This window comes from Leopardus geoffroyi, chromosome E1 (assembly GCF_018350155.1).
Source record: "Leopardus geoffroyi isolate Oge1 chromosome E1, O.geoffroyi_Oge1_pat1.0, whole genome shotgun sequence".
NCBI lineage: Eukaryota > Metazoa > Chordata > Mammalia > Carnivora > Felidae > Leopardus > Leopardus geoffroyi.
The window spans coordinates 5,870,676-5,888,093 of NC_059330.1; the positions used below are offsets into that span (position 1 = coordinate 5,870,676).

Below are 17,418 nucleotides of genomic sequence, written 5' to 3' on the forward strand. Positions count from 1 at the left end.
ACCTTGAGAAGGAAGCTGACCTCCCCTTCTCCACCTGAACATTTGTCCAAGATTCTGTGAGCAGGGGGGTCACACCTGGATGCTATTAGGTGTAGGGTGCTGTAGGGTGGCCAGAGCTAGACTATCAAAAAAAACCCAAAGTTAGCCAGTGGGGAAGAGGTTCAGAAGAATGCCAGCACTGTGGGGGAGGGGGAAAAGACACTGATTCCAATCATCCAACCCCAGTATTTTATGACCTTGTTTCTATATAATAATAACTTCCCAGGACACCTGGGTGGCTCAGTCGGTTGAGCATCTGGCTTTGGCTCAGGTCATGATCTTGTGGTTCATAAGTTCGAGCCCCGCATCGGGCTCTGGGCTGACAGCTCAGAGCCCGGAGCTGCTTCGGATCCTGTGTCTCCCTCTCTCTCTGCCCCCGCCCCTCACCCTCTCTCTCAAAAATAAATAAACATTAAAAAAATTTTTTTTATAAATAATACTAATAACAACTTCCCAAAAAGCAATACCCGCCCACCAAGAACTCTTAGTCTCAGTTTCTACCCCCAAAAAGATGTCAGCAAAAACATAAGAGTAAGAATGTCCAAATATCCTCTCCTCCAGAAAATAACACTGGCCCCACATTATCAGAGCTTAACTTTTGCACAGGACTCTAGAAATCAACTAAAGGCTTTCAGCAACCCAAGGAGTATTTAGTGAAGAAAAATGTCCAAAGCTCAGTAAGAGAATAAGCTTTGTGGCCTTTTAACTTGCCCTTTTCCCATCCCCATCCCCACCAACTCTGTGGTGGCCTTGAAAACCAATGTGCTCTAGTCACAGCGAACACAGCAGCCTCCCAGCCACTGGAGGGGGCAAAACGGAGTTGGAGTACTTTCAAAGACCCATTCCCAGAAAACGGTCATTATTTTCCCTATGTGGTGGTTTCCAGGAAGACCCCACTTACAAGTCTGCTTTACCTGACCAGAGTTGGAGCTCACCCAGGGCAACACCTTTCCCCCCTGAAGGCATGTACTGAAAACAAAGACAACTATTTAACCTCCAGCTTGCCTGAGGTAGTAGATGACAGTGGAGCAGGGGCGCCTGGGTGGCTCAGTCCGTTGAGCGTCCGACTTCCACTCAGGTTCGTGATCTCGCGGTTCGTGAGTTCGAGCCCCGCATCGGGCTCTGTGCTGACAGCTCAGAGCCTGGAGCCTGTTTCAGATTCTGTGTCTCCCTCTCTCTCTGCCCCTCCCCTACTCGTGCTCTGTCTCTCTCTGTCTCAGAAATAAACATTAAAAAAATAATTAAAAAAATAAACAGTGGAACAAATACCAGGCTAACTACAAATACTAGCCTAACTAGGCTACCGCTTAAAAGGAAAAGCTGGAGAATGAGATGACCTCCAACTCATCCTTGGAAACCTAGAGGGCCATGCCCATGGGCAGGGCTGTGCACAGGCTCAAGAAAGCCCTGAGAAGTCTGTAAGCTCACTTCTGGCTGACCCTGAGGCTCTGTGCAAGCAGGAAGTGAAGGCTAAGGCAGAGTTTTCAACTGCCTGGCTGAGCCCTGGAGGCATGCGCAACACATGCACAGAGCCCTGGGGCAGAACCTGTGAGACTCACTGGATCCAGGCGTCTCAGAAACCTCTGTCCAACTATGTGCTAACCACCAAGCTAACTAAGGCTACTTCAGGAGCCTTAGGTGTCAAAGACAGACTATAGAGAGTTCAGAAAAGTCATTCAACAAACAACAAACTCTATGGAGGGAGCCTGACTTTTGGAATTGCCACAATGTATTATTTAAAATATTCAAGTTTTCGGGTCGCCTGGGTGGCTCCGTTGGTTAAGTGTCTGGCTTTGGCTCAGGTCGTGATCTCACAGTTTGTGGGTTCGAGACCCACGTGGGGCTCTGTGCTGACAGCTCGGAGCCTGGAGCCTGCTTTGGATTCTGTGTCTCCCTCTCTCTCTCTACCCTCTCCCACTTGTACTTTCTCTCTCAAAAATAAATAAACATTAAAAAATAAAATAAAAATTATATTAAAAAATTAAAATTAAATAGAGGAATTCAACAGAAGATTTGAGTAGACAAGAATCACCAAACTTGGAAATGTATCACTTGAGATTATCCAAGCTGAGAAGCAGAAAAAAAGAACAAAATACATGAACAGTTTAGAAACCTGAGGAATACTCAAGCATGCAAACATCTACATAGTAGCGGTCCCAAAAGGAGAAGAGAGAGAGAAATAGCCAGAAAGAATATTTGAAGCAATAATGGCCACTTTCCAGATTTGATTAAAAAAAAGATTAATCTACACATCCAGGAATCTCAACAAAATCTAAATAGGATAAACTTAGAAATGCATACGCAGACATGTTATAAGGTAAAGAGAGAACCTTGAAAGCAATCCATCACTTGCGAGGGGTCCTCCATTGGATGAACAGATGATTTCTCTTAAGAAACCATGAAGTCAGAAGACAGTAGAATGGGAGTCATAGTGCCGACAGAAAGAGTGTCAGCCAAAAATTCCATATCCAGTAACACTATCTTTCAAAAATGAAGGAGAAATTAAGACATTCCCAAGTTTAAAGAGAGAGAGAGAATTCACCACTAGCAGACCAGACCTATAAGAAATACTTAAGGGAGGGGCGCCTGGGTGGCTCAGTCGGTTAAAGTGTCCGACTCTTGATTTCGGCTCAGGTCATGATCTCATGGTCATGGGATCAAGCCCCACGTCAGGCTCCATGATGAGTGTTGAGCCTATTTAAGATGCTCTCTCTCTCCCTCTGCCCCTCTCCCCTGCTTACTCTCTCTCAAATAAAATTTTTTTTGAATAAAAAAAAAAAGAAAAAGAAATACTTAAGGGAGTCCTTCAGAATGAAATGAGTTACAAGACAGTAACTCAAGTCCACATGAAGAAACAGAACTCCAGCAAAAGTAATTATGTCTGTAAATATATAAGAAAATATAAATGGATTTTAGTTTGTAACTTTTATTTCCTTCCTGATTTAACGGACAATTGCAGGAAGCAATAACTCTAAATCTGCTGATAAGCAGAAAGATGTAATTTGTATCATGAAAACAGCACAAGGTCTTAAGCAGAGGAAGGGGAAGGAAAGGAACATACAGAGGAATAAAGTTTTGTCTACTACTGAAATTAAGTTGGTATTCATTGAAGTTGATGTTCGTACACTGAAGTTCATTGTAATCCCTAGGGAAATCACTAAGAAAATAATTTTTTTATATAGTAAAAGAAATAACAAGGGAATTAAAATGGTACACTGAAATAGATCTATTTAACACAAGAGAAGGTAGCAATGGAGAAACCAAGGAACAATAAAGACCCAAGACATAGAAAACAAAGAGTCAAATGGCAGGTGTAAACCTTGCCTTATCAGTAATTACATTAAATATAAATAAATTAAACACTACAATCAAAAGGCAGAGAATGGCAGAATGGATTTTTTTTTAATGATACAAGTATATGCTGTCTACACGAGATACACTTTAGATTCAAAGACACAAATAGGTTAAAAGTTAAGAGATGGAAACAAATATGCCATTCATATAGAGAATGCAACCATAATCACTGGAGGCACCCATACCCCACTACTCATGGTGGCTGCCCATGGTTAGTTTCTTGAGGGGGGGAGAAGGGGTGATGAAAATGTTCTGGAATTACAAAGTGATGATTGTACATTAAAAGACACTGACTTGTACATTTTAAAAGGGTTGGTTCTGAGGTACGTGAGGAAAAAAGAAAGGTTCTACCCCTTCTCCCACTCCCTGCCGTAAACACTCAGTTGTTGACGTTAAGGGAGTGCCTATTGTTTCCCTAAGATCTGTTACTCATCATGCCTCATACCAGCCTCTAACAGAACTGAAAAGGCACATCCTCCCCTTTAAATGCATTTCATGGAGGGGCACCTGGGTGGCTCAGTCGGTTAAGCATCCAACTTCAGCTCAGGTCATGATCTCAAGGTCTGTGAGTTCGAGCCCTGCATTAGGCTCTGTGCTAATGGCTCAGAGCCTGGAGCCTGCTTCAGACTCTGTGTCTCCCTCTCTCTCTGCCCCTCCCCTGCTTGGTCTCTGTCTCTCTCTCTGTCTGACTCTCTCTCTCAAAAATAGTAAACATTAAAAAAAAATTATTTTAAATAAAACATTTCATGGAAAATGAGCCAAGTAGAAGGGGATCAAAGTCACCAGGGCAACTGCGAGGTATCTGTGAATCGCTCTGTATCAACATTTCCCACAGTAAGTTCCATAAAACACTAGTGCCATAGGAAATAAATAGATTGAAAAGAAAAGAGTCCTGTGGCCAAATAAGTTTGGGAAGCACCAGGTTAAATAAAGTTCACCCCTTTTCTTTACTGCTAGGACTTCCTGTCTTCAGTGTATGGTAAGCACCTTTTCCCAAGCTTATTTGATACAGGAATGCTTTTGGTCCTCAGAACATTTCTCAGGACTAGGAAAAAAAAAATAATAGTAAATAAAAATAAACAGCCCCACATCACTCTATTGATTCATCTCAGAAAACCACAGAGGCCCCACCTAGAAAGCTCCAGAAGTTAGGTCCCTATCACATAAGTAAAGATAGAACACAGCTCCGCTCAAGAAGTCAAAAAGCTCTAGAGGGTGGAGGAGGTCCCATATGAAGCTGAAAAAGACATAACCGAACCCTTAAAATCTAAAGCATTTGCTGGCACGAACTGTGTCTTCCTCGTCTTTCAAAGCCCTAGCACCTTCCATGATGACCATCTGGCAAATAGTTGCATTCGATATGCTTATGAACTGAATGGATGAGGAAATAAAAATAGAGGCTCAAGTCACAAAGGGATTAATCTGTATGTGATACATAACAACTTCTAGAACTCTCCTTCAGAAAGTGATTTAGGCTGGAAAACAGCAGAAATCAGTTTCCCGCATCTCAGCTGCCGTCCCATCGTGGGTTAACAGTTCATAAGGCAGCCAGGCCTTCCCAGTGTCTCAGCTGCTGGGCCTTCTGACAGGAGGCTGGCTGGCTGGCTGCACTCTGTGTCTGATCTAAGGTGGCTCCTTTCATGTTCTTGTCCCCAGGCAGGGGTCATTACGGAGGCGAAGCTGAAGGACCTGACACCCCCCATGCCCGTGATGTTCATCAAGGCCATTCCTGCAGATAAACAGGACAGCCGCAGCGTCTATCCTTGTCCCGTGTACAAGACTTGCCAGCGGGGACCCACCTATGTGTGGACTTTCAACCTGAAGACCAAGGAGAAGGCATCTAAGTGGGTTCTCGCTGGAGTCGCTTTGCTTCTCCAGATTTAGCCACTGAGAACACAAGGCTGGGCTGGAGGCTTCCCAGAGCAACAAGGCGGGGAGGGGTGACACAGACGCATAGATAAGAAATCACATGTACTTGGGGCACCTGGCTGGCTCAGTCAGTTAAGTATCTGACTTCGGCTCAGGTCATGATCACGCGGTTTGTGAGTTCGAGCCCTGCTGACAGTTCAAAGCCCGGAGCCTGCTTCAGAGTCTGTCTCTCCCTCTCTCTGCTCCTCCCCTGCTCATCCTGTCTCTCTCTCTCTCTAAGATAAACAAACATTAAAAAAAAAAAAAAAAAAAAAAAGAAATCACATGTACTCACAATTCTGTAGAATTCTCGTAGGGAACCCGGAGAGATGTGCCTACAATTGCGGCGACAGCTGGACGAATTCGGGTCCAGGAATGAGCAGGGGAAGCATTTCACAACACTGCACCATTCCTAATAAAGTGATTTATTCTTCGACTGTGTCTGGTCCCAGCTTTGTGAGCAGGCAGAGTCATAAATGATCCTGGAGAGACCAAGAGAAACGAACCACAAACACCTGAGCCCTGATGTAGTTACACGGCACGGTACCCAGCGCTCCGCTCCCAGCTACGCGTACATAGACCAGCGGCTGTCAGCATCGCCCCGGGTTCAGAGGCCGCGTTGTGACCAGTTACTCTGGATCAGGGATCACCAAATTGTTTCTAGAAAGGGCCACTCGGTAAATGGTCTATGCTTTGCAGGGCATTTTTCTCTGCTGCAATGACTCAACCCAGAACATAAATAAATGGGTGTGGCTGGGCTCCAATAAAGCCGTATTTACAAAAACAGATGCTGGGCCACATTTTGCCGATCAGTGATCTAAAGGACGGAGGAAGTATACATAGGACATGTATCCCTTATTAACTCACACATGCATTCAGTAAGTTAAACACTTACCATGTGTTTAGAACACAACCGTGAATGAGATAGGTTGTTTCCCAGTATCTCTATCATCCTTCAGATCATTTCAGAGGGACCCATGAAGAAACCCTGTGCCTGCAGCTTTTTAGCCTAAAAGTTTTCTAGATTTTTCTCTGCCAAACACATTTTCGCTGGAATCCCAAAGAGCTCCACTGTGTTAAAGAGCTCTTATAGGAAAGTCTGTTTGCTAAGAAGAGTCCAGGAGAGCCCAGTATTCCTTCTGGAATCATTACCGCCCCCCCCCCCCCCCATCCTTGATGAATTAGGATTTACAACAGGGGCGCTTAAACTTGAGCTGGCATCCGAGTTCCCCTGGAGGGCTGGTTAATCTCTCTCAAAAATAAACATTAAAAAAAAAAAAAACCTGAAACATAAAATTCCACCGCCCTACAAATCTCTGCTGTACTGAATACAAAATCGAACGCTGGTTCCTCCATGATTTTCCTGCTTTCTGCCCTGTGGTTCCTGCACTTCCTAATGAGGGGCCTTCCCCCTCACCTTCATGCTACAGGGGGGTTAAAAATCCCTCTGGAATCCAAGAAATCCAACTTGAGTTTCAATCTGCCGGTTCTTGCCTACAGATCACCGCCCTCCTTCCTGGTCCTCACCAGCAGCAGTAAACTCGGAGCAGGCAAGAGGAGGACGAAGAAGGAAGGAAGGTGAAACTCCCACACTATGAGAGCAGGACACGGGGGGGGGGGGGGGGGGGGGGAGGGAGGCATGTGACTTCGAAGAGGGGACAAGTGGGCAGGTTAGATGTATGTGTCACACCCCTAGACAGAACAGACATTACATCACTACCAATGACTTCTTCCTAGTATCTACTGACAAAATGGGGTAATAAAGGTAATTTTAAAGCACAGAACACTCTGGAAAATTGATAGCCAGGAGAAAGAGGGGCAGGTTGAGGCAGGTGAGCAAGCGGGAGATGAGCTCAGAAGAGACAAAGAATGCCCAGCGCTAACCCAGCTCTCACACCTGGGCACCAGGTTAGCGATTTCCTGTCGCTCTTCCGCTGACGGATACACCCGGTAAGTCTGTACGGGATGGTCAGGTGCTCAACTACCGTTCAGGGTGATTCCATGAGAAAATGCACCTTGAGTTACGCTTAGAACACAGGGGACACTTCAGACACAAAGAAAGATATGGGGTAACTCTAAGAAGTTTATTTAGAACGAGAGACACTTGAGGTTAATTTTGCACCCGTGTGGCAAGGAACACACGTGAGCTCACTGGCCCTCTCTGCTGCCCTTCCTGTGACAGAAGGCCTGCTCCCGAACCCCCCTCCTAAACCGCTGATCCCAGGCCCTTCCCATGAGCCGCCACGAGCTGCCATGCAGCCAATCCAGTTGAGGTCTCCCCAGACGGCACTTGTAGAACACGATCTCCAAGGGAGCCTTTTTCCCAGAGGGATCCACCGCAAGAGACGAGCTGACGGAGAAAGACCACTCTTTCTCCCGACGCAGAGGCAAGAAATGAAACCCACACGAAATCCAACCCAGAGGCCAACGTGTCCTCCCAGTCCAAAGCCGTGCCCTGGTGACTCTCCTCTCGAATCCATAAAATCACAGAGAGAACAGGGCTGGCCTTTAAGAGATGCGATGTCTCCAGATGGAAGGAAGTATTTTTAAATGGCCCAGAGATAGAAATGGGCTCAGGGAGCTTGGCTACTGAAAGGGCTTCTTTCCTAAGTGGGATCTTTGATGTTTATCGAGGCTCGAGCTCCAGCTGAAACTCTTCCCGCAGCGGGGACACTTGTACGGTTTCTCTCCTGTGTGCACTCTCTGATGCCTGTTAAAGTTTGACCTCTGAATAAAACTCTTCTCGCAGATGGGACATTTGTAGGGCTTCTCTCCCGTGTGGATCTTCTCGTGGTGACGCAGTCCCGAGAAGTCGCTGAAGCCTTTGCCACAGTGGCCACATTTACAGGGCTTCTCCCCCGTGTGGATTCTCTGGTGCTTCACGAAGTCTGAACTCCGCAGAAAGGCTTTTTTGCAGGTGGGGCACTGGAAGTAGGTCTCTCCAGTGTGAGTTCTCTGGTGAAAAACAAGCTGAGAATTCCTATAAAAGCTTTTCCCACACTCCCTGCAGGTGGGGAGTTTTTGGGCCATGGGGGCCCTCGGCTGCCCCTTCGGGGAGGCGTCTCTCTTCTCCTCCAGCCACAGCAGGGACAGTTCTTCTGGATGGGGACTGGCCACATGCTGTTTCCCAGAATTCCTCTCTTGAGGAGAGAGCTGGCCCACCGGCCCCTCACCCTGCAGGTCTCCCGGGGCCTCGGGGCGACTGTCCACTTCTCCAAAGCATCTCGGTGCATCCTCACCGAAGAGGCCGCTCAAGGAGGCCTGGGAAGGCGCCTCCCCTGAGGCGTGGCAGGAGACGTCGGAAGGCTCCTGGCCCCTGCAATTTTCCAAATTCAGGTTCTCTTTGTCATTCTCTTGCCTGTCTCCTGGAAGAAGAAAGAATATTTGAAATCGTTCCGTCAGTGCTGTGCCCTGTCTTCTAATCCCTACGTCAAGAAAAAGGTCCTCGGAAAACATGAATTCTCCTTATCAAGAAGGCGTCAGTGAGTGAGGGAGGAAGACACCATCCGGCCTGGGTGACCGGACACTCACTGCACTCGTGCTGGGGTCCGGGCTCAGTGTCCAGCTCCAGAGCCGAGAACCTCACAGGGCAGATGGAGCGCACAGAGGGCTCTGCTGACCGCCCCTGCCCCCCATAAACGAGCGGCGTGCATTTCTAAAGGCCCAGGAAAAACAAGTGTATTATGGAAGGGCGTTACTTTGCAAAACGATTGGTTTTTATCTGATTACATCTAAAGCACTAAAAGCAATTTGGAGAGAAAAACATAAAGAAGAAAAGCAAATCGACCTCAATCACACCATCCAGAGGTAGCAACCATGATTATGTATTTCCTTCTGGTCTTTGTTTAGTCTTTACCTATGTATGTATGTGTGCTTTTTTGGGGGGCGGGGTGGGGAGGACTCACGGTTTGTGAGTTCGAGCCCCGTGTCGGGCTCTGTGCTGACAGCTTGGAGCCTGGAGCCTGTTCCGGATTCTGTCTCCCTTTCTCTCTGCCCCGCCCCTGCTCACACTCTGTCTCTGTCTCTCTCAAAAATAAACGCTAAAAAAAAAAAATTAAAAAATTTTCTTTTGCTCATACCTTAAGTTTTTGGTTGCTACCACTCAATGATACGTATAGTAAAGATTTTTATTCTGGTGGTAGAATGTTTTCCAACTTTTATACGTTATTTCTGTAGACCTAAGGAAGCTATTCACCTTTCTCTTTTCTGCATCAGTGCCTTCAAATTATCTGCTAGAGCCCCAGGAATCTGCTAAAGAGTTAGTTAGATCTGACTTAATTCACAAAGTCTTAGGACACACCCCTCTCGGATGACAAAGGCACTTTCTCTGGTCTTTAAAGTGACAAAGGTACTTTCTCTTGTTTTTAAAGGAGCCGTTATGAATATCATTTGAAAGCTGAATAATGATCTATTGTAGAGACGTCACCATGAACACATAATAGCAAACACATGATTTACTGAAGGATTTTCCTACTCTGGACACCAAAGCTATTTGTTGTGGGTTTGCTACTATAAATAACGCTGTGCTTTTTCTTCATACATTTTTGCCCACATTTCTGACCATTTTGGGTTCCCTGCAGGGTTATTACCATGTCAGCAGGCGCGAACATTGATACTGAGGCTCCTGACACTGGCGGGCGAATTGATCTCCAGGACTGTGCCACCCCCACTATGACCAGCTGGGCTAAGCAAAGGACAGTGTTCGGGCCTTAAGTACTGAGTATTTCTAAAATATTGGCCTTCTCTGAGGGGCGCCTGGGTGGCTCAGTTGGTTGAGCATCCGACTTTGGCTCAGGTCATGATCCCATGGTTCATGGGTTCGAACCCCATGTCAGGCTCTGTGCTGACAGCTCAGAGCCTGAAGCCTGCTTTGGATTCTGTCTCCCTCTCTCTCTCTGCCCTTCCCCTGCTCAGTCTGTCCGTCTCTCAGAAATAAATGTTACAAAAAAATTTTTTTTTTTTTTAAATATTGGCCTTTGAAACCAGTGAAAACATAGTTTCTCACTGTTATAAATTTTAACACCTTTGTTATTAAAGGATGAATTTTTTCACATTTAAGAGCTACGTTTCGTAAAGACTGCTGCCCATTCTTTCATTGAGAAAGTCATTTTTTTTTTCTTATTATCCTGCATTAACTCTCACCATGTTAAGAAAAATACTCATTTAGGGGCGCTTGGGTGGCTCAGTCTATTGAGCGTCTGACTTCAGCTTGGGTCACGATCTCACAGTTTGTGAGCTGGAGCCCCGCGTAGGGCTCTCTGCTGTCAGCATGGAGCCCGACTCAGATCCTCTGTCCCCTAACTCTCTCTGCCCCTCCCCTACTTGCGCTCTCTCTCTCAAAAATATACAGAAAGAAAGAAAGAAAGAAAGAGAAAAAGACAAAGAAAGGAAAGAAAGAAAGATAATCATTTATCGGTCATTTTCATGAACAATGTTTTTCACCAATACCTGAATTTTGTTTGTGGCCATTTATGTATATGTGTAAGTTGTGGGGGTTTTCTTAATTTTAAGTATACTCAAGTCTATTTTTTTTTCTAACATTTATTTATTTTTGAGAGAGACAGAGCACAAGTACAACTGGGGCAGAGAGAGAGGGAGGCACAGAATCTGAAGCAGGCTCCAGGCTCCGAGCTGTCACAGCACAGAGCCCGACGCGGGGCTCGAACCCATGAACTGTGAGACCATGACCCGAGGTGAAGTCGGACGCTCAACCGACTGAGCCACCCAGGCGCCCCAGTGTACTCAAGTCTATTCATCTTTTCCCTAATGGTTTTCCTCCATGGCTTTTATACTGATAAAACCTTCCCTGCCCAGACAGTGAGTCAAACAGTCACCCGTTTCCTTCCTTATTATTATGTTCCTATTTTATCTTTTTCATCTATTTCCAACTTATTTTGGTGTATGACATTCATCACATTTAAACCGACGCCTCTTCCCAAAGAATGCTGTTCACAGAAGAACACCTCATCCACAGACCCGCATGGCCTCTTCCTCTGTCTCACATCAAATTCTTGCCCAGGGGCGCCTGGGTGGCTCAGTCGGTTGAGCTTCCGACTTCGGCTCAGGTCATGATCTCGCGGTCTGTGAGTTCGAGCCCCGTGTCGGGCTCTGGGCTGACAGCTCGGAGCCTGGAGCCTGCTTTGGATTCCGTGTCTCCCTCTCTCTCTGCCCCTCCCCCGCTCATGCTCTGTCTCTGTCAAAAATAAACATTAAAAAAAAATTTTTTTAAATTCTTGCCTGATGAGCCTCTCTTCCAAGGCTCCCTTTTGTGTTCTGCTGGCCTGTGTGTCTACTTCTATATCCATATCCCATCATTTTACTGATTTTACCTTTCTAAAATGACAGACTTTTTTTTTTTTTTAAATAGGCTCCACGCCCCACATGGGGCTCGAACTCATGACCCCGAGATCGGGTTGCGTGCTTGACCAACTGGGCCAGCCAGACTAAAACAACAGACTCGTAATGTTTACAGATCTAATGTCGAGGAACCATTCTTCTTTCAAGACTCTTTAGTAACTTTGCAGTATTCTTACAGATAACTACTTAAGAATCCTTTTCCCAAACAATTTTTTTTTTTTAAACCCCTTGGGGTTTTGATCAGAGATGAGGACGTGGCTTTTTGAGGTGTATTCCCCTGCTGGCCTGCTTTAACCACGCACTATTCTTCCGTATGGTCAAACACACAGCATGCATGCTCTCTCCTGAGACTTCTGCCCCTTGGTGTGAGCCCAGATCTGGCAAACTGGCTGCTTTTGGGTCTTTGAGTCCTTTCTGATCCTGTTAATTGTTTCCACACTAGTCCAGGGCTCGCCCCTGCACAGCTAGACTCCTGCATCGACTTTCCACGGGGTTCCCCCTGCTCCCAGCATGCCCTTCCAGTCTGCCCTGCCCATGGACACTTCCCTGGTCTCTCTCCCCACATTTCCTCTCTGTCAAGAGCAGACATTGCCATGTCTTAGCCCTACAAGGGCCGGCTGGCTGTGTAGACTCCCCATAGTCTCATTCAAGGTAAGACCTAATGCAACCATGTCACCAGGCAGAATGAAGGAGGAAAAAAAAAAAAAAAAAAAGAATGAGTGGAGATAGGTGAACCATGTATCACAAATAAAATCCCAATACAAGGATGCATATGGGAAATCCCTTGTACCTTCCACTCAACTTTGCTGTGAATCTGAAAGTGCTCTAAAAAATATCTATTAAAACAAAAATCGTACTGCAACAACACTCTCAAGGAGTGTTTTCAAACTTTTTGATCTGCTACCAACAGTAAGAAATATGTTTAGGGGCGCCTGGGTGGCTCAGTCGGTTAAGCATCCGACTTAGGCTCAGGTCATGATCTCATGGTCCATGAGTTCGAGCCCCGCGTCAGGCTCTGTGCTGACAGCTCAGAGCCTGGAGCCTGCATCGGATTCTGTGTCTCCCTCTCTCTCTGACCCTCCCCCGTTCATGCTCTATCTCTCTCTGTCTCAAAAATAAATAATAAAACATTTCAAAAAATTTTAAAAAAGAAATATGTTTATATTGGGGCTCCTGGGTGGCCCAGTCAGTTAAGCATCCAACTTCGGATCAGGTCATGAGTCACAGTTTGTGGGTTCAAGCCCCACACCTGGCTCTGTACTGATAGCTCGGAGCCTGGAGCCTGTTTCTGAGTCTGTGTCTCCCTCTCTCTCTCTGCCCCTCCCCAACTTGTGCTCCGTCTCTCTCTCTCTCTCTCTCTCTCTCTCAAAAACAAACAAACATTAACAAGGATTTTTAAATTAAAAAAACAAGTATGTTTATATTGAAATATGGAACATACACACATACTTAGAGCAAAAATTTCCTAAAATATTACCCACCCTGATATTTTCTGATATTCTCCATTCAGTCTTATCACTGCAGTTTTTTTAAATTCTGGATGCAACCCACAACATGATTTCACACTACACTGATTGGTCAGGAAATGCAGTTTGAGAAACCCTGCTCCAAAGGAATCCTTGTGAGAACAGTATTAGGATAAACATATTGGTTAAAATTAAAATCGTACATTTCACATGAAGCTTGCTGTCTCTTAGTGTGTTAGTTGGCAAAGGGAAATAGTTGGATCCCACTGGAAAGGATCACTTTCCATACACTTCTCATCCCTGGTCCTTTTCTTCCTCCACAGTTCTGGGATCTTCTGTACATGGCGAAGTGTATGTTGGGGGGGGCCGGGGGTGCGGGTACGTGCGGACGCAAGGCGTTACACCCGCAACGCTTTAAACAGAGTGCAGGAAACAAAGAGTGATGGCTGCATGACCACAGAAGAAGTTCACATATTTCCCCGCCTCCTGTCTTAGAATACATGATTTACAGGAAGTGTTTGTTGTTGCTGCTGTTTCGAGGAAGTCAGGTGCCTGGAGATTAGTTAAATGTGTTTTTCTGTCAGTTTGTCTTATTCAGTCTTCACTTCACTGCAACAATTACGAAAACCAAAAGAGTCAGGAAGAGTGATTGCCTACTGCTGTTCCATAACCTTTCTAGAAAGGAATTCTATCTGTGTTGGTATCAGTCTGTACTAACCTTAACTTGCTCTGAGGAAGCAAGCAGTCACGGCAGACAAGCCCGAAGGCAGCGGGTCCGATGTGTGGTCTCTGTTCCACGATTACGTATGTATGTTCCAGCAGCCCGTGCACCAGAGATGAGGAGACCCAACCTCGGGACTCACACTGGACTGACCAGATCGTGGCTAGTTACAGACAATGTCACAGACCTCAGGTCCTTGTACCCCCCTCCGATTTAATGACAGGAGGTCAGGAGGGGCTCGGCCCCAGTGAACGACCACTCACCTAGGCAGGTGGGCCTTGGGATCTTCTCACTAAGGTGAGGGTGCCGCCCGGCAGGCTCTTCCCCATACTCCGTTGAACCAGTCGGATCAGGCTTGGAACTGGAAATGCCTGGTACACAGAGGGACGACATGAAGCCCAGGTGAATGGGGAGAACTAGGGACCAGTCTGGGTCTGTCAAAGGCACAACCTGAGTGTGAAGAGGAAATAGGAAGGATCTGGGGACCACTTAAAAAACCTTCTCTTAGAAGGCTACTGGGAGCTTCTCAGACACCAGTACTCATGACGTGACCAGGATGTATGGTGAGGGTCACGAGGTGACCGGAAGGGCCTGCCTGCACACCAAGGCTCGCGTTTGGGCGAGCCACTGCTTCTTGGCCCAGTGGGGCTTAGTGGCACAGAGCAGGGACTCAGACACACCAAGTTCCATCGCTAACTCAGCACTTACGAGGAACGGGACAGGAGCTGACGCTCACTCTCGTCATCCTTCACACGGGAACACCATCGCCGACCTCGTACGTTTAAGGAGTAACCACGCATAATGCAGCCGTGACAGTTCCGGGCACACAGACCCTGCTATCCCCAGTTCCCAGCCATGTCCCCAGTGCCCCCTTCCCCCGAAGAACTTCCATGGAAGCAGCTCTCTCTAACGGACACAGAAAATGTTGAACGTCTGCTCCCACCGGACTGGCCCACACCCTCACCTCCGGAGACCATCCTCCCGTAGGTCTCCAGCATGAGATCCCAGTACTGCTCCTTCTGGACGGACTCCAGATGCCTCCACGGCTCCTAGAAAACATGCGGTGACATGACTCCAACGCAGTTTCTGAACCCAGCCTTCCCTCCCCCGTAGGAAAGTGGAGGAAATCAGGCCTATGCCCTCGCCGCCTGGCCATCGGATGATCTAAGGAATCACAGGAGGTAGTTCAAGGGAAGAGGCCAAGGGGAAAACGACAGTCTCCACGTCAGTATTTCTTGCCCTGGTTAGAATACATCTAGATTTTAAGCGCTGGCTTTTTAGTTGCACATACTTAAGAGTCAAGAACACAGAGAGAAGGCAAAAGCTTCTTCTATCCTGTCCTTCTGTCTTTTTTAAAATATTTATTTTGACAGAGAGAGAGAGAGAGAGAGAGAGAGAGAGAGAGAACACAGGAGAAGCAGAGGGAGAGGGAGAGAGAGAATCCCAAACAGACTCTACACTGTCAGCGTGGAGCCCGATGAGGGGCTTGATCTCACCAATTGTGAGATCACGACCTGAGCTGAGATCACGAGTTGGATGCTGGGGGAGCCTGGGTGGCTGAGTCGGTTAAGCGTCCGACTTCAGCCAGGTCGCGATCTCGCGGTCCGTGAGTTCGAGCCCCGCGTCGGGCTCTGGGCTGATGGCTCAGAGCCTGGAGCCTGTTTCCGATTCTGTGTCTCCCTCTCTCTCTGCCCCTCCCCCGTTCATGCTCTGTCTCTCTCTGTCCCAAAAATAAATAAACGTTGAAAAAAAATTTAAAAAAAAAAAAAATAAAAAAAAATAAAGATAAAAAAAAAAAAGTTGGATGCTTCACCCACTGAGCCCTCAAGCACCCCTTATTTTTTTTAACTCAATGCTTATAATAGAGGTCTTTGAACAGTCGGAATCTGATACTCCCAATATTTCATTAAAATCTGGAAATTCATGGGGCACCTGGGGGGCTCAGTCGGTTAAGCGTCTGAGTTTGGCTCAGGTCACGATCTCGCGTTTCGTGGGTTCGAGCCCCTGCGTCGGGCTCTGTGCTGACAGCTCGGGGCCTGGAGCCTGCCTCGGATTCTGTGTCTCCCTCTCTCTGCCCCACCCTTGTTCTCACTCTGTCTCTCTCTCTCTCTCTCTCTCAAAAATAAACATTAAAATTTTTTTTTAAAACTCTGGAAATTCAAGAGGGAAAAGGAATTAGAAGGGAATTTGTTAGAAAACCACATGCGAGTCAGCAAAAAGGTGGGAAGCGACCACAAGGAAGTCGGATGCATCCTAGTCTCTCTGAAACAGATCAGTGGATTCAGACCAGAGACAGAGGGCTGCCTCCGTGCACACGTGGAGCCTCCCCAACAGTTCTGAGTTTTACAGCCTAACGTTAGACCGGCTTTCCACCCACTCAGTGGAAAATCGATGGGTTCTCTGGAGCAAGGTGTGCCTCAATTTTCCCCCAAAACATGCCCTTCTTCTCCTGTGAAACTGGAGGCTAGAGCCTCAAACCTGGGAACGCTGCCCAGCTGGAGTCCACGTCTGTGGATTCAAATCCCCATCTCCCCGCCGAAGAGCGGAGCGCTGGAGACCCAGTCTGGACGGCGGAGTGATCAACAGCACGGTGCCGGCTGTAAACTCTACCTGTGTGACTCAACCGGGCCGGGTTTTTGAGTCCTGGCCCTGCCACTTCTACCTACGTGACCCTCAGCAAGAGACACCACCTTTCTGAGCCCCCGTCCTCACTTGGTGGTGGGATAACGCTCACACCCTGATTGACAGAAATAACGCAGGCATCACCTGTCTTCACAGCACGCTCTAGTTCTCAGTCCTGGCATTCACCGGCTCGCACACAGGTGTTTGGCTAAGAGCTGCCCCCGTTAGCACGTGAGCTCCAGTGTGTACTTTGTCAGGCCCCGAGACGATGCCCAGGACAGAGCAGGCTCTCGGTGCATGCTGTCTGGGGGAAATAAAGCCCTCGGCAAATAACTCCTCGGAAATCACGCCTGTAGTAGTGTTATTATATGTGCGGCCTACGGGACACCCGGTCTCCCACGCTCACCAGGGTTTGCGGAGAAAATGAAGGGATTCTGTACTCTTTCAGGAACCCCAAAGTTGATAACCAGCCACCATTACGAATAGCCAGGCTACAGGGAGCAAACATGAGGAGGGCGAATACGAAAATGAGATATTCGCAGGGCACGAGGTATGCTCAGGGCAGCCATTCTCAGTCCTAGGTCAAGTCTGCCTAACAGCATATCAAAGGGAAGCAGAAAGGTCTGAAAAAGCATGATTTACCCAAAAGTCTGCAATTAGCAGATACTAAGCAAACATTTTAAAAAGAAAACACGGGGTTGGATTTTTTTTAGGATAAAAATGCAAAAAGTGACTTAAACGTATTTCACGATATACTTAAGCGTTAACGATAACCACATTTTTTATTTTAATTTAAAATTTTCTACTTTGGGGGCGCCTGGGTGGCTCAGTCAGTTGAGCGTCCAACTCCTGATTTCGGCTCAGGTCAGGATCTCACAGTTCGTGAGATCGAGCCCCACATTGGACTCCATGCTGACAGAGCGGAGCCTGCTTGGGTCCTCTCTCTCTCCC

General features: G+C 47.0%; 2 protein-coding genes across 4 annotated transcripts in view; one reads left to right on the forward strand and one right to left on the reverse strand.

Annotated features, from left to right (window-relative positions):
- Positions 1–5,463, forward strand: part of DNAH9 (dynein axonemal heavy chain 9) — a 339,411-nt gene extending 333,948 nt beyond the window's left edge. The window contains exon 69 of the mRNA XM_045487400.1: positions 5,050–5,463. Coding sequence (XP_045343356.1) covers positions 5,050–5,277 — 228 coding nt within the window. The 3' untranslated portion in view covers positions 5,278–5,463. The remainder of the gene's footprint in view (positions 1–5,049) is intronic.
- Positions 5,464–7,367: 1,904 nt separating this feature from the next.
- ZNF18 (zinc finger protein 18) overlaps positions 7,368–17,418 on the reverse strand; it is a 29,882-nt gene continuing 19,831 nt past the window's right edge. For all 3 annotated transcript variants that reach the window (XM_045487403.1, XM_045487402.1, XM_045487401.1), the window contains exons 5-7: positions 14,810–14,894; positions 14,109–14,216; positions 7,368–8,666 (exon numbers count right to left, since the gene is read on the reverse strand). In XM_045487403.1, the coding sequence (XP_045343359.1) occupies positions 7,888–8,666; positions 14,109–14,216; positions 14,810–14,894 (972 nt within the window). In that variant the 3' untranslated portion in view covers positions 7,368–7,887. The remainder of the gene's footprint in view (positions 8,667–14,108; positions 14,217–14,809; positions 14,895–17,418) is intronic.